Source organism: Phaethon lepturus, unplaced genomic scaffold (assembly GCF_000687285.1).
Source record: "Phaethon lepturus isolate BGI_N335 unplaced genomic scaffold, ASM68728v1 scaffold16476, whole genome shotgun sequence".
Taxonomy (NCBI): domain Eukaryota; kingdom Metazoa; phylum Chordata; class Aves; order Phaethontiformes; family Phaethontidae; genus Phaethon; species Phaethon lepturus.
In genome coordinates this window covers 19,366-40,393 of record NW_010547056.1, presented here as the reverse complement: position 1 = coordinate 40,393, position 21,028 = coordinate 19,366, and the positions used below count along the sequence as shown (strand labels likewise).

General features: G+C 40.5%; 1 protein-coding gene across 1 annotated transcript in view; it reads left to right on the top strand.

The window, feature by feature from the left end:
• Window positions 1-1,690: 1,690 nt before the first annotated feature.
• The window catches only part of LOC104622672 (choline transporter-like protein 5), a 35,810-nt gene continuing 16,472 nt past the window's right edge, over window positions 1,691-21,028 (top strand). Inside the window, exons 1-3 of the mRNA XM_010289527.1 lie at window positions 1,691-1,727; window positions 6,365-6,413; window positions 16,121-16,194. Coding sequence (XP_010287829.1) covers window positions 1,691-1,727; window positions 6,365-6,413; window positions 16,121-16,194 — 160 coding nt within the window. The remainder of the gene's footprint in view (window positions 1,728-6,364; window positions 6,414-16,120; window positions 16,195-21,028) is intronic.

The window sequence follows — 21,028 nt, the reverse complement described above, 5'->3', positions numbered from 1 at the left end:
GCAGCACGTACACATACCACTCCAGCGTCTGTCTAATAAAAATACTATTCTCTTAAAAAGCCACACCTATTCTAGCCACAGGCACATGTAATTGTTGACCTAACACCAAGGAAGAAACCTGAAGAAACTAATAGTTATTAAAGTAGAAATAGCATTTTATTAGAGTTGGATAACACAGTGCTGGCCAAATGCCGAGTTAGTTAGTATACATCTGTGCTTAGCACCGTCTGCCCAGGGCCTTCTGTTACTGTACTATAACGAGATTTACTGAAGCAGCCTTTGACAGAGGCGCAAACTTGAGTAGGAGCACAGTAGAATCATAGTCACTTGGCTCCTCTGCTTTTCTTTTTTTGTATTTGCCTAAGGATAGCAGGAAGTCTTGGGCGGTAGTCAAGTAGGAGAATTCAGCCAATGGTTAATATTTTACAAAAGATCAATCTACATCCTCATCATACTATTTTTACCTTCGTTTACTGAGACTGGTGATACTAAATGTCTCATTCAGTAAACATTAGAACATTGCTGGTCTGTGACTTCATATCACAGGCATCGTTTGCGAACTATAATATGAGATCAATCTTCTTTGTCCTCGTGACAATGTCACTACACAGTGACAGGGTTGACTTAAAAACATTGTTTTTGTTGGTCCTGCATGTAGTCCAGCCCTGTCTGTCAAATTATTGTAGGAATTCATATACAAGTGTATGTGTTTCTCATTACAGAATCCTGCAATTGGTGTTTTAATCATACTCCACAGAGAATGAAAATTTCATACTGGTCAGGATCACCACACAGGGATTCTGTGCCTTTGTGGCTAAAAGGAGAGGTTGCTAGCTTATTTTATCTTTTTTAAAATGGCTTCAGGCTTCTGGATTCACACACTACCTACGATGCCTTGTGCTTCCTTTCACTGTATAAGCATTAGAGTACCAAACTAAAAACGCTAAGACTTTCTAGCACTAACTCTTCTGTTCCGCACTTTTGTGCCATGCAGAAATACGAAATGTGCATTTTATTAAGAAAATAAGTTAGTAAATTGTGACCGCTTCTACAGATAAATGTTCCACTTGACAAGAATGAAAATTCGGTACACAGCAGAGAGTTTACATTTTAGACTTAAAGGTGTCAGAGTAAATCCTGTTTTTCCTAACTGCGTGACTTGTACTTTGTGGGGAGCTAGTCACGTGTATGGAGGAAGAAAGATTTGGCCATCTGTGACATCTAAAGACTATTTTCTCCCACAGTAGCACAGGCTACAAAAGCACAGTAATTGCCGACAGTGGGATACCTTATTCTCAGTTAGCAAATCATTATTCATTTTTTTGGTTGTATTGCCTTCCTTAAGATCATTTTACAAATGGTATTGAGGTGCAGACATTGCCCTTTCTGCTCATACATTTTAGGTTGGTGCAAGCTGATAAGAGTCATTCCGCCTCATTCCTACTATCAGACTGGGCTGGAGGAGCTGGGCAAGGCACCGAGTGGTGTCTTTCTACTCCCAGAAAGGCCTGCCTACTTTGGGAGTTTCCATTCTGATTGGAGAAGTCCACGACACTCAGCTTTATTTTTTTAAAATCTATTTAAATAGGTTTTTTTGTGTATCTGTGCTTGCTGGGAAAGTTTGCCTAGCAACACGGAGTCCACAGTTAGTGTCTCACACAGCTTGCTGAAGTGATCCAGGTACAGTAATATGGACAGAGATGAAGAAAACTACTACGGAAAACACGGTAATTTACCTGCTTTCTTATGACAATCCATAAGCACTTGATCTAAACCTCATTTATTTCAACTGGGTTATTTCAGTTGACTTTAATGGGCTTGGATCCAGCCCCAAATGGTTTTCCATAACTTCTTCAATTATTAGCAATATCCTATTTTTTTTTCCAGCATGACTTTCACAAGGTTATTTAAATTGCAAATCAGAGGTAAACTTTATATATATTTTTAGATATATATATGTATGTATAGTCAATTTTTATTTTAGATAAGTAATTTAGATTTAGGGTTTTTTTCAATTATTACAGTAATAAAGTGCAACAATTCATGTGCTGTTTGGAGTCAGAATTGGTAAATGAAATATCTTGTGAAATATTTCTTGTAAAGATGTTGTAATTCAGCATACAAAAGTCTCCTGTTACAAAGCAGACTGTGAAACAGATCTGTCTCATCTGAAAAGAGTGAATATCATCTCCGGTTTTAATCCTAGCAAAAAAACGACAGTTGCTATCCCACACCACTGCTTTCTTCCTTATGCCTACTGTACTCCTAAAGCTTGGAATTTGCTTTCTAAATACACTTGGACTTCTATAGCTACAGAATTAGTTTGCTTTTACCAGGAGCTACGTAAATACTAATAACGTAGATAATTCCCACCTCACCCCCAAAGAATTGTCTCAGTTTTTAAAGAATGGTAGTAATTAAGTAGGGCATTTGATATCTAGTTTGATATCAGCATTTTTCTTTTTTCTGTTGTTCCATAAAACTATGATCACAGTTGCTGTGTCATGTGTTTTGGTAAGGAATATTCCAGTGATGTCACAGACGACTTCTGTCAGTGAATTTTAGCGTGTTTTAAACTTAGAATATCGTTACCTTTCCCTATGTAAAGTGCCGTATTCTGTAATGGATTTATGTCGAGAGCTAAGTGACGGAGGAAGAGAGTTCGGGCAGCGTTGCACTCCGCCAAGCCATGGTAGGCGTACTGACTGCTGGCAGCACGGAACAGTTCTTGGGAGGAGTTTGCAGTACAGCAGTAATTTTACTGCTGTTAATGGCTGGTACGATCTCGCAGCATCCCTCTGCTTGCCTGAGGGAGGCGAAAGTCTCCATTTGAATCAGAGCTCGTTTTCTGGAATGCTTTGTCTGGTTTTATTTTCTTGCTTGTTAATCACTGGATATTGGTTTTCATTGTAGCCGTATGGTGGAGTTCACCTACAAAATTCAGAAGTATGCTTGGAAAACCTGTTCCAGTGTGTAACTACCCATGTGTTCTGAAAAGCTTCCTAATGCCTAATCTAAACCAACTTTGCTTTAAATGAAGTTAGCTTCTCTCTCTGGTAAGAGGAAGCTGAGAACAACTGATCACTGTTGTCTGTCGGTGGTATTTGAAGACTGTTGTTTTGTGCTCCTTTTCTTAATCACGGTCATTGAAGTTTGCATTCATTCACTGCTTTTTGTAAACCTCTTAGTGTCCTCTTTTTAATGAGTTTGTCTGTATCTTCTGAAATTCTAGTGCCATGATCTAGAAATAGTTTTTCTGCTGAGGCCTTACATGTCCCAAGCACAAGGAACAGTGACTTCACCAGTCATGCTCGCACTTCTTGAATGAGTTGTGGGGTTTTTTTTGCAAAGACGTCGCTTTACTGACTCGTTCTGTGTTTGTAGTCTGCCATAATCCTTTTAGGGTTCTTCTTGTCAGTGTTGTTGAAAGCAGTTATTCTGTATGGATTTGTGAATGGAGTTTGTCTTTATAACTTTTGTCAGTTAATGCAAGTCACTTTGAATTGTTAAATTGTTTATCAAAATCCCTTTGATTCTGTCTCCAGAAGTATTTTAACACGTCAGCTGCACAGTTGCAAAGTGTTCATTCAGCTTCATTGTTCAAATTGATAAGGAGAATACTGAACAGCTTTAGAGAACAGGTTCCTCCAGTAACAGCATTGAGCTAACTACTTACATTCAAGAGTGAGAACTTGGGGTCTTAATGGATGATGCAGTCAAAGAATCTGGTTTTGCCCTCAAAAGCAAGTGGACTGTAAGAAAGAATTACTACGAATGGACTGCGATCAAATAGAAAAAGTCATTATATGATTGTATAAATCACAGCCAATACTTGTGGTGAATATCCTGGGCAGTTCTGGCCCTTCCTTTTCCAGTGATACATAGTAGCACTGAAAAAGGTACAGAAAAAGAATATAAGTGTGATCAAAAGTATGGAATGGCTTATGGACGAGAAACAATTGAACAGGCTAGGACTCTTGAAGATAGACAAGTAAAGAGAGATATAATAACCTGTAAAATTATTAGTAGCATGCTATGCTGCCATACAGCTGACTGATGGCAAGCTTAAAACAGACAAAAGGAGGTAGTACGTCAATGTTTTGTTAACCTATAGTACTCCATGATGTAGAGCATTGCAGATTGTTAAAGTGTATGGAAGTTAAATGGAGATTTATGAAATGAATGAGAAAGAAATTCACCCACAACTATTAAATACAAAGTCAGTACCTTTGGCTCAGAAAAGTGCTGTTGCAAGTCTCTGTAATCTCAGTTTTAGGGAAGTAGCACTATGTTTGCCTTCATTTTGCTTTTCTCCTCAGGTATTCACTATGGCCTCTTGTTATGTACAGGGTATGGGTTCAATGGATCTTGTGACCTGGTGTGGCTGTTTGTCCATGCTAAACCTGGGTCCTGTATGAGCAATGAACAAAGGCTCACTTCAGTATGCCTTATGGCCAGAACTTGTCAAAAGGGAGTAATGTTACAGATGCTGAATTATGGTGGAGATAAATTGTTTTGTAGAAATACTTATTTCATAGAAAGTGCTATACAAAAAGCTTCCTCAAAATACAGGTCTTGGCCCAGCATTAGGTATTGTGTATCGTACACTTGCTTTCTGGACCATGGTGGATTTCCGTAATACCTGTGTAATAGCACAACTTACATCTTCCACTCCCCAGCACTGCTGTTACACATCACTACTCCAAAGTTTTAGCTTTCCCAATCTTTTCTGTGTTAAAATATATTTGTTTTAGGAGCTTGGTAGGGTGTACCTGAACACCTCAGATGAAGGGCAAATAGAGTTTTATTATCTGCTATGTTTATTGTACTGGTCTGTGTGTATTTTGATAAGGTTTTTCTGATACAACCCAAGAACAAAGCCTGGCATTTAGTTAATAAGTAAATTCTGCTTTTGAGAAGTTGCTGCATTCTCCTCTAATTGGAGAAAATAAGTATTCTTTCTGCGGGTGGGAGAAAGTTTTGGCTGGTAATACCCTTTAATACAAGGTATATTCAGAAGAGGAGATCCTTAAGAAGGCAGCGAGAAAGCACTCTGAAACGGTAATTTGTATTGTAGCATTGACATTTGAATGAAGAACTAAAATTTCATTGCACAAAGTTTGGTTCAGTAAATCTCCATAATTACTGAACTCTTAAAAAATCACATGAAGCTGAATAGCTAGCTTCAAAAGGAGAAATCCAAATCCCGGTCTGTTCGATGAAGGACTACTTCTTTCTCTTCATATAGTAGCTTGCAACTTGAAAGTTTAAATTCTGCCATAAATTTTTTTTACTTTTCCCCAAGTGAAATCGTACTGTAATTCATCTTATTCAAGTCCACATTTGAAGCACAGACTGGTGGGGTAGTATTTGGAAGTTTCTTAATTTAGTTTGCTTACGTGCAGAGTGAATCCATCAGAACTATGCTAACCGGGATAGCTGTGTGAAAAAAACGTGTTTGACTCCTTCCATCTGTAAGCTGCATCCAGGTCCTACTGCCGGTTTCTAGGATGGGCTTGACTTGACCTTCTAGTCGCTCCGAGATTTGTGTACAGCAACAACCATGATCAGGGGCGTACGCATAGCCGGTTTCGAAACCCACTCTGCTTCTTACGCTGGGGCGCGCGGTGCGTGCAACCTGAGAGTTAGAGAAGGTACTCAAAACACGTGCAGTCCTGCTGCCTCGCGGCCCGTGCCCCCCTCCTTGGGCGAAGCCGGCGCAGTGGCACGGCCTGCACAGGGCAGCGCAGAGCGAGCGCGGCGCTGAGTTTCTGCTGGCTCCAGCGCTTTGCCGCCTGATGAGCCCAGGGCAAACGGGGCCAACCTGCAACTCTGTGTCTATATAGCCCTGTAACCAAAGCAGTGGGAAGTAAGAGTAACTCTGCGGGACTGTAAGTATGACATTAAATGCGGAACATGACTCCGAACTGTTCTTCTAGAGGAAAATCGGAAGGGCTTAGCCTGTCGCTCCAGTCAGGCAGGTTCACTCATTCGCTGCCAAACACACTAAGCATGCGGCTGCGAGACGTAAGCCTTGTCTCTCAGATTTCAGCAACATTCTACTGTGAACGCTGTGTGCAGGGGTAGTGATAGGATGTACGTCAAAGGTAATTTATTGGGTGGTATAAACGTGAGGCCCTCAAAGTTTATAAGCTAGAAGAAAAAAGCTTTTGATGTCATCTACAAAAACTAGGTAATTGTATTGGTGCGTTACTGATATTGCCTGAATGAAATTATTTTAACAGAACTGATTAAATAGAAATATATGGAAGATGTTCTTCAAAGACTGCTGTTAACACCCCCCTCTCTATAGATTTTAATTTAAATAAGGACATATTTTTATACTGTTTTATTTTAAATGCAGGTGAACCAAGGAAATTTGACCCAAAGTTCAGAGGACCTATTCATAACAGGTAAATACCTTAACTCGTTATATTTAATTCTTTTGGCTTTGCAGTGAACAGAGGATAAAAAATGTTGTTAACAAAACTTACGAATTCGATTCTGCAATTCTTTTAAATCCAGAAGACAATCCTTACCGCCCTTGAGGACGTATGATTACTGGGCAATATTCAAGTCTGTGCTCTCAAGTTCTTTCATTTTGAATGCCAATTCTGTATGCCTCCTGCTGCCTAGGAGCTGCTGTCTTACCCTGTGCTGCTACCAGCAGGACCCTTGGAGGTGGTGGTGTGTTGTGGGGTGCCACAGCCACGTGGTGCAGTCTGTCTTGTTTCCGTGCAGCACAGGACTGGAACCCTGGCACACTGTTCTTCAGTTTGCATCTGGTTTTCTTGCTGCTGTAGTCACCTCATCGAGGGATTTGTTTCGTTCCCTCCAGAGTGCGGCCTGGCTGTGCGCCGTTGCGCTTGTACGGCGGCTGGCCGGCAGGGCAGATCCCGGCAGGAGGTCTGCCCCGGTAGGGCCTGACCGGCGGCAGCAGAGGAGTGCTGCCAGTGACCTGGCGAAACCCGTACTTTAAGAGCGTCTCTGAAGTGAGTGAGACTACTTATGGCACTGTGGGCTGCAGAGTTGGATCCTAAAATATTGCAGTTTGGTGCTATTCTTGAGCAGCCTATTACTGTGCCTTTCCCTCACGTTCATGAGGAGTGGTGAAACTCTGCTGATGGCATGCCAGGAGGACTTCTCTTGTTTTTAGTGTTGCTGTGTGATACAGTTAGTAAAAACTGGTTTTACACTGTGGTTTGCTGTTACATCTGTGTAGTTGCTGTGACAGCTGCTGCAATTCCAAGTATATATATGTGTTACTCTAATTGTACATTCCACAGCAGCTCCTTAAAAACACAACCAAAGGAATAAAGCGCAACACTACTATACCGTGTTTGTTCAGTGCATTTTATAATGCTTTGGTGAGATAGTATTGTTAGAAACAATATAAAAAAGATCAGTTCCCTAAACATTCAGGATATGACTTCATTGTTCAGTAGACCATAAGGCAGTGGTAGCTGCATTGATGCTTACTGAGAATACTTGGCAATGAGGTGCACTTGGATTTAGATTCAACCTACCGTTTCTGCAAGATACCCAGATGACTTGCCTGACCTTTTTGGGGTCATCGGTGAGGCACTGTGCAGTACATTACAGACATGCCCTTGAGGTAGTTTAAGATTATTATTAAATGTTTTCAAAGACAATGAATGAACTGGGTTTTTTTAATCCATTTTTCCAATTACCAAGGTTAAATGATTAAGAAACCACAGTCTTTCAAGCAAATAAAGACAAATAAAGTTCATAGTTCCTATGAACAAAATGCCTTCTCAGAAGATATGCCAAAGAGTTCAACAGGAGGAAAATGGGCATCTTCCCTGAATTTGTTTCTGACTTTGGGGTTTACCACTTTTCAGTAGGAGAAGAGATACTAGGAAGCTTAAAGCATACATTTTTGTCCAGACATGAGAGTGCTAGTAATGAATGTGTGGGTGGGGACAGAGCTGTTTGTACACCTTGCCATAACTGGCATAACTCTGTGTACAGTGTGGGTGGGAAAAACCTATCTTTGCTTTCTGTTCATAAAATAATTTGTCTTGCTCTTGATTTCACTGTCAGTTTTCATTGGTCAGGGAAGAAGTCTGTCTTCATTTTTGAAAGATGGAAAGGCTGGCTTTCTAGGGAGACAGGCTGCAAATTGTACGTATCTGCGTTGAAAGGTGCAGAGACAGCTGGAAAAGGTCACATCCCATCATCATGACTGCTGAAACTGATGCATTTTTGGAGGTGCTGTAGAGTAGAAATTATCTTTGGAAGTTGTTGAGCACCAATCTATCCCCCAAATCACTAAAAGCCTGAAATACTGAGAAACAGAAAGTCAAGTCTTGATAATGGTGTATTAATGTCTGTTAAGGAATTGATTACTCCCACAATTTTTGTCAGATGGATCCTTTGCAAATTCAGTTCTCTGAACGTGTTTTTTTTTTATAGAACAGAGCTGCTGTCAGTGGTTAAAGTGTGGAACAATGACTGGTAAAAGGAGTGTTCAACAAGGCAATGTGTGTAGCGCTTTGCTAGTACTGTCATTCTCAAGGGGCTTGTGTGTGGACTTCGGCATATTTCATGCAAATATCTTTTTATTAAATAGGATTAAAATTCGATGGCTGTGTTGTTTGACTCTGAGCCAACCAACTCATGAAAATCCAAAATGATGTTATCAAGATGATGTCTTTTATTGATATGACTATGTGCTGCGGTCCTTTCACTTTTTTCCATTCTCATTGTGCAAGCCTGTGCAAGCCTGTTCAAGCCTGTCTGCCTCTGTTCTCCATAGAAACATTAGTGTACAGTGGAAATAATGTGTTGAAGATATGGATTGTATCTAACCTAAAAGTAGTTCTGAAACATACTTCATTACAAAGCCTTGACTTCACTTAATAGTGCTGCAGATGAAAGCATGTCTGTTACCTCTCAGAAGGTTCAGTAGCAATTTGTCAGTGTTTTTCCAGATGTAAGTGTGACACAGAGAATAAGTTCATAACTAGCATTTACTATCCTTAGTGAAAAGAATAACTTAGAGAACCACAAGTTAGTTATCAATTTTATCTTTCTCAGCAGAAAATTTATGATAGAGAAGAACACTGCAGCCTTGTGGTACTCTCGCTTAACACACACACTGGTCTCATCTATGCAAGATGTATTTCTTCTTTTCCTTTCTGAAAGTGAATAATTTAAAAAATAAATGGAAATGTTTGTTTAGGGAGTTGATCCTAATTTGAGAAGTATCTTTAAGATACTGCCAGTGAGACTTTTTATGCAGTGGTATAGGAATGAATTTAAGTGATAGTTTAGGGATGTTATTAGGTGTTTATCTATGTGCATTACTACCAGAAAATGCTTGTAAGGTTTTATACGTTGTATCCATCAAGTGAGTAACCTTAGAGGTTGAAATAGTAGCTCTGCAATTTCTCAGTTTAAAATGATGTAGCAGGAGTTTTGGCAGACAACTTTCTAGGGAAAAATAGAAACTCCTGGTGTTCCCTGTCAGTCTGAGCTGGAGATGTATACCTTCCTCATGGCAGATCTGATTATCAATTTAACTGAATTCATATGAGACAAAAAAGAGATTTTGTCTCATATGGCCCCCCCCCCCCCCCCCCAAATCTTAGTCTAAGCTATCTCTGATTCCTTAAAGGCAGAAATTTCCTCCAAGCCATCTTTCCTTGCCCCAGAGGTTCACCCCTAGGAACCGAGTAAGTTGGGCACCTCTCAGTTTCCAAGTGTACGAACACTTCTCTAGTGTCACAGCGTTAAAGCTGTCTGTCTCTCTCTCCCATTGGCATTGAAATGGTCTCTCGTATGGGACTTCAGGCAGATCTGTCACATGGGAGGGGGCTCTCTTCAGTGGTCTCGGTATTTCATGCCAATGCCAGACGGAGAAGGGAATGTTGTGGGGAAGGCTTGTGAAGTTAAGGATTCATAAGCAATTTAGGTAGAATGCATTATGCTTCTTTAAGAATAAAAAAGCGTTTCTTCCACCAACATCATCATAAGATATCTTAAATGTGTTTGTGGATAAATCAGTCAGGTACCATCATACAGGTGGGAAAACAAGCTTCTCCTTTTTCTTAATGCAATTATACTACTTTGGGTATAAAATGAACTGTCTTCCTCCACTGGCTCCAGGGAGACCTTATTGCAGCTTCCAGGACTCAAAGGGGGCTTAGAAGAAAGGTGGGGACAGACTTTTTAGCAGGGCCTGTAGTGACAGGACAAGGGGTAATGGTTTTAAACTAAAAGAGCATAGATGTAGACTAGATATAAGGAAGAAATTTTTCATGACAAGAGTGGTGAAACCCTGTCCCAGGTTGCCCAGAGAGGTGGTAGATGCCCCGTCCCTGGGAACATCCCAGGTCAGGCTGGACGGGGCTCTGAGCAACCTGATTGAGTTGAAGATGTCCCTGCTCATTGCAGGGGGGTTGGACTAGATGGACTTTAGAGGTCCCTTCCAACCCAAACTATTCTGTGATTCTATGATTTAGTTTTTCTCTAAATTCCAGTAAGGGAATTTATACAGTCAATACAATCATAGCATATTTTTCTAAACTGCTTTGGCAAAATCAAATTAATAAACCACACTTCTGACTTATGTCCAGTTTCAAAGAGTTTGTCTTAACTCTCTCCCTTGCCCCTATTTTTCTTCCTCCTCTGTGTAGTTTCTTGGGTTTTTCTCATATTCCTCTTGCTGGTTAGACACATTGTAGATTTTTTTTTTCTTGTTATGTTTTAAAAACTCTTGACACCTCCTGGACTATCTTTAATTGTTCAACATCTTTCTAGAAATTCAGTGTTCTTGTTAAGACAAAGATGACCTTTTCCTCTGTGATTAGAAAATGTAGCTAATGGGTTCCCATGCAAATTGAATATCAGTAAATTTCCATAACCATTTGGCTATCTTCTTAAAAAAAAAAAACGAATAAAAATTCCTGACCTTAACTAGCAATGCAAACTTCACCTTCTCACAAATATGAGTGTGTCACTGATAGATATCTACATGGCACGTCACTTGATACTGTAGTGAATATTGAAATAATAAACAGGTTTGACAATTAAATTATCCTTTGTGCTTTTCAAACTAAATAACCTGCTAAAGATGTTACTTAGAGTACACTATGAGTCTACCATAGATAAATGTTGGTAGAATATAAAATTATTTGTCTTGCTACTGGTATTTTATTGGTCTATATATGTGTTATTATTACATGTTGTCTATATCAACATAACGTGCCATGCACTCACTACTATGAGCGGGGAAGCCTACATTTTTCTTTAAGTTCTTGTTTCATGTTTCTGTTTGGGGCATACGGTATCTACAGATGTTGCTCATTTGCAGGTAACAAACTTTGAGTTTTCCAGAATTAAACAATACATCTGTAAGCCTGGTGCCTGTAACTAAGCCATTTCAACTTAGTAAATCCATGCAGGTCAGTGCAGATCAGTCATACTCATTAAGAAAATGCAGAGTTTAAGTTGATGGAAAACAGCTTGTGGTGAAAACGTGTATAAATACCTTTTTCTGTGCCGTTTTGGCCTCCATAGTAGAAGTAGCAATTCATGGCGGATTTTGAAGGGAACTTTCTCTGCAAACGTTTAGTTTATGGGCACCTTGCACATTTGTTCGGCTATGCAGGATAGTGCCCTCAGTGTCCCTGTGCTGATAGAAATACCCATTTGTACAGCAGATCTCGCTTCTCGGTTCAGCCCCAGTGAAGAAAGGGGTCTTTAGAGCTCTTCACAGCATTTCATGGCATAGTGTAACATCCCCTTCACACAACATGATTTAGGGAAGTTTTTAAAACACAAGCTGTTAGTCGAACAGAGTGGAGGAACTCAGAAATGAGGACAGTAGTGGTCACCTTAATGTGTCAGCAGAGTTGAAAGCAGTAACCTGAACCACAGTGGGAACATCTTGAGCTTCGTTTCGCGCTGTGGTTGCATAGTGCCAGCCTCAAGACTATTGGTAGGTGCTAATATACTGCTAGTGCTGCTTAACTAATAAACATGGCAGTTTCTTGCTAGTGCAGCATCTTGAGCAAAATTGCACTTGTGACAGATTGGGCATGAAACTGCCCAACAGAGAGGGGTTCTAGTCAGTCATTTATGATTAAGTGCATGAACTATCAGTGAATAAATGGCTTTTATGCACTAATACTCTGTGTGGATGATTTTATCTTTGCATTCATGTATTTGCTAGGATGCCATTACACGTGCACAAAGTGGTGCTTGCGTGTGCAGCCACATGTGATACAGCAAGAGGAGCCAAGAAGCCGGTATGTTTCTGAGAGACGGTGGAAAGCAAATCAGGCTCCATACATTAAGCTAGATGACAGTCATAAGCAGTAAAATGTGACATGGGAACCTGAACTGTGCACTTAACCAAATGAAGGCCTTTTATTTTGTCACTTGTAAATTATGAATCTGATGGTTTTATCAACAGTTTATCTCTATGGAAACTCCTGTGCTCAAATACATAGACTTACTGTGTCTTGATTTAGATTATGGAACTTGGTTATCTAAAAAGTACCAAAACCCATGAAAACTTCCAATACTGGCTATTAGCAAAAGCATTTTTAATGTTTTCATCTTCTATGCCAGAAGAAATGTAAAGTGCTTTTTCTCATTAATCTTTGAATGTTTACACATAATTATTGTATAAAAGTGTGGTAGCGCTATTTGTAAGAAAGATCATAGAGCCTGTATGATAAGCGGTGTTCTCAGTTCCTATTCTCATAATCGTGTTTCCATTAACCCATCTTCCTTAGGGTTCAGTTTAATGGTTCAGTTTAGCACTTCAGTCTCCTGAGTGAATTTGCTCTGCCTCATTAGCCTGAAACAAACTGAAAAAGCAGATTTGCCATAACAGGTTGCCGCCTTAGTTTGAAAAAATTTATATCACATCTGTTTTCAGTCAAAGCACGGCTGGATAATTTCTGATCAGGTTTCCCGTATCTCTTGTTTAGGAAGAGGCAATCCCCATTGTTCTAGTTCCTGCAACTTTGGAAGCTCCCAGGATCTTCACAGTATAACCTTGTATCGTTACAGAGTTATTTTAATTTAGGCATTTAAGATGTTTTACTTTTTTTTGTCTCATATGGAGCCTTGTATTTATGAGATAATAATATGATCTCACTGAAAGTGACCTACTTGAGCTAACGATGATGTTGAATGGAGCCAGGGTTTCACCTGTATATCTAGTAAAATAGGCAATTATTTTGTATGAATAACAATTAGTCTGTATGAACTGTTTCAGAATTTTCTGAAGCAACCCAAAACAGGATTTATGTACTTCTTATGTATCATTTAATTATTAATATAACAGCAATACTTGGCAACAGTAAGTTTTATTAGGTACCGCACAGAAGTTTGTGTATTGTGAGGAACAGAAAATTCTGCATTCTGGTAAAGTGTTTATGGGTACTTGTTTGTGGTGGCTCTGCAGAACTTTAAAAGGAAGCTTTAGCACAAAGGGGTGTAACCTTTAATTGCATTTAGGTATCGTAGAATGAGACCTGTCATAATTGCACTGGAAGAGGTTTTCGAGACTATCGGAGTTGTAATTAAAGTATTGACGGTGTCATAGTTCTCCTGAGACATCTTGAATTAAATATCGTACATATTAAAAACGGCTCTGATGGGGTGAGAACCAAGCGTGTGCAGTGTCAGAACTGCTTCTGGATGGAGAATGGGAAAATGAGCAGCATTGTTTCAGCACCACTTCTAGTTTAAGCAGTTGTCCTTACTTAGATTACTGTCTTATTGACCTTGCATCCTGTACCACCTTGGCCTCACTAAAAATTTATTTCAGTGAGGTGTTAAAACTGTGTCCCTCTAGAGAAGGGTGTGGGATTTTTCATTCCTTTTCCACACCTGGAAACACTTTTCCAGTTCTCCAACTGTTTAAAAGATCTGCCATCTTTACCTCCTTTATGCCAAAGAATAATGGTTCTCTGTAAGAGGAAACATAAATTGGAAAGTGGAGAGAATGGTAGATACTAAAAATGACTGTTATGTCAGTTGGAGTTTGGATTCTAAGATTTCTTTTACTGGCAAGATTCAGCTTGCATCCACTTGGCTCCTTGCATGGACTCACAAGCAGAGATGGTCATTGCTCATTTTATGAAGGTGATCATTTACTTTAACTTGAAGCATGTGTTAGCTTTCCCGGGGTCATTATTGCTCACTCATCAGTCACAGAAAAGCGGATCAGGGTCTGGATCAGGTCAGAACAGCAGCAGTTTGTTACTAGAGCCATGGGGACAGCCCCGAGCAGCACCAACAGGCTCTGCAGACGTGAACCCTGGCCAAATGGGGCCGTTACAGTCCGTACAACTTTAAGTTATACAACCAGTTCTTCAGCAAAACTGTGTCAGATAACTGTGTCTGAACATGAGCCGGCCATGTGCCCGGGTGGCCAAGGAGGCCAACAGCATCCTGGCCTGTATCAGCAATGGTGTGGCCAGCAGGAGCAGGGCAGGGATCGTGCCCCTGTACTCGGCACTGGTGAGGCCGCATCTCGAATCCTGTGTTCAGTGTTGGGCCCCTCACTACAGGAAGGACGTTGAGGTGCTGGAGCGTGTCCAGAGAAGGGCAACGGAGCTGGGGAGGGGTCTGGAGCACAAGTCTGATGAGGAGCGGCTGAGGGAACTGGGGGTGTTCAGTCTGGAGAAGAGGAGGCTGAGGGGAGCCCTCATCACTCTCTACAACTACCTGAAAGGGGGTTGTGGTGAGGTGGGTGTTGGTCTCTCCTCCCAAGTAACCAGCAATAGGACAAGAGGAAAATGGCCTCAAGTTGTGCCAGGGGAGGTTTAGAATTGGATATTAGGAAAAATTTCTTTACGGAGAGAGTGGTCAAGCGTTGGCACAGGCTGCCCAGGGAGGTGGTGAAGTCACCATCACTGGAAGTGTTCAAAAAACGTGTGAACATGGCGCTTCAGGACATGGTTTAGTAGCCATGGGGGTGTTGGGCTGATGGTTGGACTTGATCTTAAAGGTCTTTTCCAACCTTAATGATTCTGTGATTGTGCAGGACATGGTAAATAACAATAGCAATTGAAATCCTTCAGGTAAGGAGGTTCTAGGCAGCACACCTTTTTACGAGTAATTCACTCCTTTGTTAATTAAACACTCGCGAGACCATTGGCTACAAATGTTTTGTAACCAGTGAGGCCTGCAAAGGCTTTGCTTTGCTTCCATGCATCTTGTGAAACACGGGCTTGTGAAGCTGGCTTGTGAAGGAGAGAATTGCTCACCTCAGCTGGAGCCCTCGGAGTCGATGGTCTCCACAAGCGCGTACTGACCCTCTCCTGCTCTCTTGGGAGTGTCATACTTCATCCTACTTGCACTCCTGGAACTGCTCTGATCCAGGCCAGGCGCTGGAGGGAAATTAGTCTAGTAGTCCACATCCCTACTCCTCTGCCTGCATGAACTTAATATGCAGACCAATAAGTAGAAGGCAGTAATTTAACTAAACACTCACAGGTTACTCACTGGCTCAGTTTTCGGGCTGGAGAGTGCTGTTCTTTGATTGCTTGTTTGTAAAAGAAGATATGGGTCTCCACAATATGTTGGGGCTTTTTTGTCCTCTCCATAGAGCATATTTTGGTTGCATTAAATGAGGTCGAGCAGCTGAGGCAGAATTTTGCACAGAGATCAGGGGCAGTTGCATATGGGCTTTTTTTCATTTCGTGCTGTTGTTTTTCCACTCATAAGCTATGTATAATACAGGTAAGTTGTGCTGAATCTTTCTTTCATCACATTGTTTGCAATATTTGATACCAGCTTTAGAGACATGCTGAGGCAGATGTCCTGTAGGAGCTTATACCTTAAGTGATCTCATGGATTCAATGTTGTAAGGTGCTATTTGTTTTAAGAAAATTTCAACCTGATCCTCAATAAGTTTTTATTGCTGCGTACAATGCAAAAGGCATGAACATTTATTTGCTGGTCTTGCTGAGAAAGCAGGGCCTTACACCTCAAACGTGATTTTGTGAGTAAGACTTCTACTAAGTGCAGATGCAGACATCTTATTCAGACGTTAAAATACCATATGACACTCGATTTACAAGGGGTCATATTAGACACCTTATTTTTAAGAAGTGTTTCTTTCTGTCCCCAGGCACTGTACAGACGTTATTTGCTGTGTGATCTTCATAGTTGTCATTCTGGGTTACATTGCATTAGGAATTGTGGGTAAGTAAATGCGGGTATAGTAGTGCTTTCTCATGCACAGGGGAAGCAACTTTGTGAATGTTAGAATTTTTAACTGGTGTGTCCCTTTTGCTTAAATCTAAGTAAACCTTTCCAATCAATAAGCAATGCCTTGCCTAGAAGCAAATAATGAATTAACATTTAGGGTCTGTTGTAATTAGGGAGAAGTTCAAAACCATGTGTTTACTGGTGAAAAACTCAAAATTAAGTATGTTCAAGTAAAAATGACATGGTTTGATAATTTTGCTGTCATAAAGTAACTGTGGTAGAAAAATGCGCTTTCATTTGTCATTAAGCTGACACCAAAAGTTAGAGATAAACCCTTTGGTTTTAAGTGGCTTTTTGTTCTGTAAAACATTACTGAAAGAACCTATGTGAGCCATAAAAGGTGAAGTGAGAGAAATTACTTCATTTATTGTAGGATCCAGAGTTGTTTGCACATCGGGATATTCGTTAAGAATAGCCATTTTATTCTGTTTGTGTGAGAGAGTTGTATGTGTGCCTGTGTGTGAAAGGACAAGCGGTGCTGTAAAAATGTACTTACTGTGTCTCTGCATGCCTGTCTGAGCTCTTTCAATTTGCTTGTAAAAGATTGTTTTGACCCCGCCTTATCTAAAAAAAAAAAGCCATTAGTTTTTGTCGTAATTCTGTAATACCATTTTCTGTTCTGTAGAGAGAAAAAGTTGTGCAATTTCTGTCCTTGGGGATATTCAAAAGCTGTCTGGATGTGGTCCTGGGTAACCTGTTCTAGGTGACCCTGTCTGAGCAGGGGTTTTGAACAAGATGAGCTCCAGAGGTCCCTTCCAACCCCAACCATTCTGTGAAAAGCTGCTGTCTGTAGCATGAAATGGTGACTGTTAGCAAGACTGCTTTAACCTAGGTGATTCCAGTAACTGCTGAGGGAATTCTCTATCCTCCCACTAAATTGTACGGTAGCATAACGTCCTCCCAGCCACAGTGCTGAGCTGTGTCCTCTCACCTTGCCTGTAGTAGCCAAGCACTGAACACATTCTGAAGTCTGTTCTCTCTCTCAAGCTCTGGGGAATCTCTGTGTGTATTTTTTCTTTCCCTTATTCCCCTGCACTTAATGACTGCCCTGTCATGAACCTTTATGTCTTCAGGAGGATGGAGAGTGAGGAAGCAAATGGTATATACCAGCAAATGAGAGAGGCATGGAGGACCTTTGCAAGGAAGTGCGAAGCCCGCACTAGGAAGCAAACAGCAGGGTAGCAGATGGCTGATGATGCTTGCAGGTGGAAGAAATTATTTCTTTTCGGAACTCTTTTTTTTTTTCCTTGTCTAATGAATTTGAGTCTCTGTTTCCCAAAAATGAGTAAGTTGAGATTTATGAATGTAAGAAAAATGGACAGAGCAAAAAGTGAATTCAGAAGCTATTCAAGCTGTACTTGATTTTATGCCATACTTCTAGAGATTACAGCAGTGTTAGGAGTCTCTTTGGGATTGGATCTGGGAAGAGAGTCCCTAACTGTACTGCATGGCATGATTGTACAGTCAGCTTCAGACTGACTTGAAATAAAGTCCTTTGACAACTTTTTCACAAGGTCAGTGTCTGTGATTGTGATCCTTAAGTTAACATCACTGGCATCTGTGTGGAGACAAGTCTAGGATCTCTTTGTTTTGTAGCCACTGCTGGATTCTGTGTATGCAAAATGTACATGTACTCTCTCATCACAGTTCTGGCTACAGTTTGGATCTGATGGGCCTTTTCCTTTGCTATGGAATGAAGCACCTTCTTGCCTAATTGGCAATAATTACCCTCATGGCCTAATTGAATTGTTCCCACTCTGCTTAAATCCAAATCGACTTGTGAAAGTTTTTGGAGCAGAAATAGTCACGTGACTTCCAGTTATAGGAGATTGGAGAGGGACTTCCTAGAATATACATGCAATGTATATCTCTGCTTACTAAACCTGCTCTGCAATAGACTGAAGAGAAGCGGGTAAATTATTAGTCCTGAAAAGCAAGAGTAGCTGCTCTTCTATGCACGGTTGTTGCAGACCTGCCATGCCTCCCGCTTGGTGCCAGGAGCATGCCGTGTCTGAAGGACATCCCTCTAATGTCTGTGCTGTTGTCCTCCTCTTCCTACCTGATTGATTCTTCATTGATGTTCTGCACTCTCCTTCTGTCACTGCTCAAATGCAAAGGCAGAACTGAAAAAGCTGGACTTAGATCACAGGAACATTTGTTGTTTTCTTGAGCATACAAATTCTCTGGTGACTGACGACCTGCCCCTGTGCAGACAGGCAGTATTCTGAAGTGCTGCTGCCTGGACAAAGGGAAAGAAGAGCATTGGCAGTTTCTAGCTTGTACAGCATTCTTGTGCTTCCAGATCTTGGCTTTCTTTCCAGCACTATATAAACCTCCTTAATTTTTTGGCTAGAACTTTATGTCAGCTTTCTATGTGCAGTTTCCAAAGAACCCCATATGCTAGAAGTTGCAGAAGTAGATAGCAGCAGAAAAGGACTGGCCAGTTCCTTGCTTCTTCATGTCTGTAATCTCAGACAATGTAGTTCCCGTGATGTGAAACAGTGAATTGGTCACATTCCCTGCTCTGCACACGCAGTGGTTTCCCAGTGGACAGGAAGTGTCTGAACAGCCTTCTCTTGCAAACCTTATGAAATGCTGGTTAGAACTGGAACCAAATACCAGATTTGTAGCTGGTGACTTTTTCTACTTTTCTTACAGATCAGATTGGAATTTTCAATCTAGAATTTAGTTCATCTCCAAATCCAGATCGACATGCTCCCTGCTTTTCATCTTTCCTTGTACTGTGCTTCAGCTATTCTTTTTACTCTAATTTATTTCCAAATAAAAGATGAGGTCAGCTTTGGTTCAGTTCCAGGGGCCAGCACTGCACAAAATACATGAGACTCAAAGAAGTTCAAGAAGTTCACATTAAGAGAAAATAGAGTATAAATCAATCCTTAGTCATGAATTATGCCTTGTTATAGAAAAAGAAAAGGCAGATTTCTGCAATTTCTTTAATATGTGTGAATATTGCTCTGGATCCCTGTTTAACTTGGCTTGAGAAGTGAGCAATAAAGGCAGGTTCATCACTCAACTACTGTGGCTGAAAATCTGAGTCAAATTTTGCCCTTAGCTTTGTATGTATAGCTCACATAGGCTTCAGTTGTACGTGTGTTTGTGTAACAGTGAAGTAGAATTTTTTTATGTTTCAGGGGGGCTGAAATGTAGTCTGAGTATAAGGTAATCAGTTCTTCTTGGAAGATGAAACCAAACAGTTTTTGATACTGGCCTTTCTTAGTTCTGCTTCAGTGATGGCTGCTATTGAGTGACTGTACTGAATAGAAATAGTTATTCTATGATTTACTTTCTTATCATTCTTTTAACTTCACAGATGAACTAATAGTGCTATTTTAACATTCCTTGTAGTTTTCCTTTGTGTCAAAGTGACTTAACTCTTCGTGTTTATTTCAGAGGCACTGGGCTTGTCTGGGCGATGCTTTACAAATGTTTAGCCTCTTAATTTAAGATTATTTTAAGTTAGAAAAGTGTACATGAAAGGCGGCAAATAAGTTATCTTGGAACAGAGCTTCACATTCCAAGGGACACGTTAATTCAAGTAATAACTCCTATTGTATTGCTCCAGTGCTTATACATTACCAGTGTTACCAACATGGATTTACAAACTCTGTATCATGTGTTCTATTACAAGTTTCAATACATTAGTAAATTGCTTGTGTTATTGCTTGTGTAAAAAAGCCATAAGAACAATGTGGCAGGTCAGTTTCTCCATACATTGAAACATGGAAAATATACCTTTAAGGGGAGCAAATTAATGATATGGAAGACTGCCCTTTCAAAAATACACAGTAGAGGGAGACAGATAGTATAAGCAGATCCACAGTTCATTTTTAAGTATCACAGGATGCCATTGTTATAATCGCATTTTCTCCTTGACAGGGAGCTTTCCAGCCTTTGCAACCACTGACATGGCCCATACGGCGCAGAAAAAAAGAAGTGCCTCTGATAGACATTTAGAGGCAGACGTTAGCTTTTTTTGATACCGTCCATGTGTGTGGGCTCCACATCAATGACAGGACCGACATAACTGCAGGCCTCCCAAAAATGCTATACCGGTGTCATAAGATGTCACATTGCTGCTCTGAGGGCTGAGTCAACTGTGCAATATGGTTCAGCTGTTCTTTAATTTTCTTTTTTAGCCCAGGTGTTTGTGCCAGCACTCAGACTGCAGCCTTATGGGCATCGGAGAATGCTCGAATAAAAATTTTATGTGACTGGATTCCTTTTCATTTAGCGCTTGATAGTGAGTCGTCAATAGTGCAGCACAACATGCAAAACATGGTGCTGCTCTGTCAGGCCAGTTTGTACAATAACTTTCTTCACTCGGTGAGAGCTGTTGAATAAGGTACTTACTCTTCACTGACTAGGCCAGAAAAATTGTGTACTTATCACATGGGTTCTTTCACTGTCATTGCTCTAAGTTCGCAGTGAAGGTGAAAGAGGATTAAGTTTATTAATCTTGATGGTTAGCCCTAGGATAGGCAATGAAAGAAGCCTGTATTTTCTCTTCTGTTGGTATTTGCCTCTTCTTTCTGCTGCAGAGTGCTAAATATATACGTTGTAAATCAGACCCAATTATTTTTGGTTTCACTTTGGAATTCAGCTGAGAGGCATCTTCCTCCATCCACCCAGCAGCTGATCCCAGTGATGGAATTTCACAGTGTGCTAAATCTGTCTTTTAAAAACAGATTCTTTGTAATACTACTAAAAATTTTAATACTAAATACATGACTGAAGCCTTAGGCACACA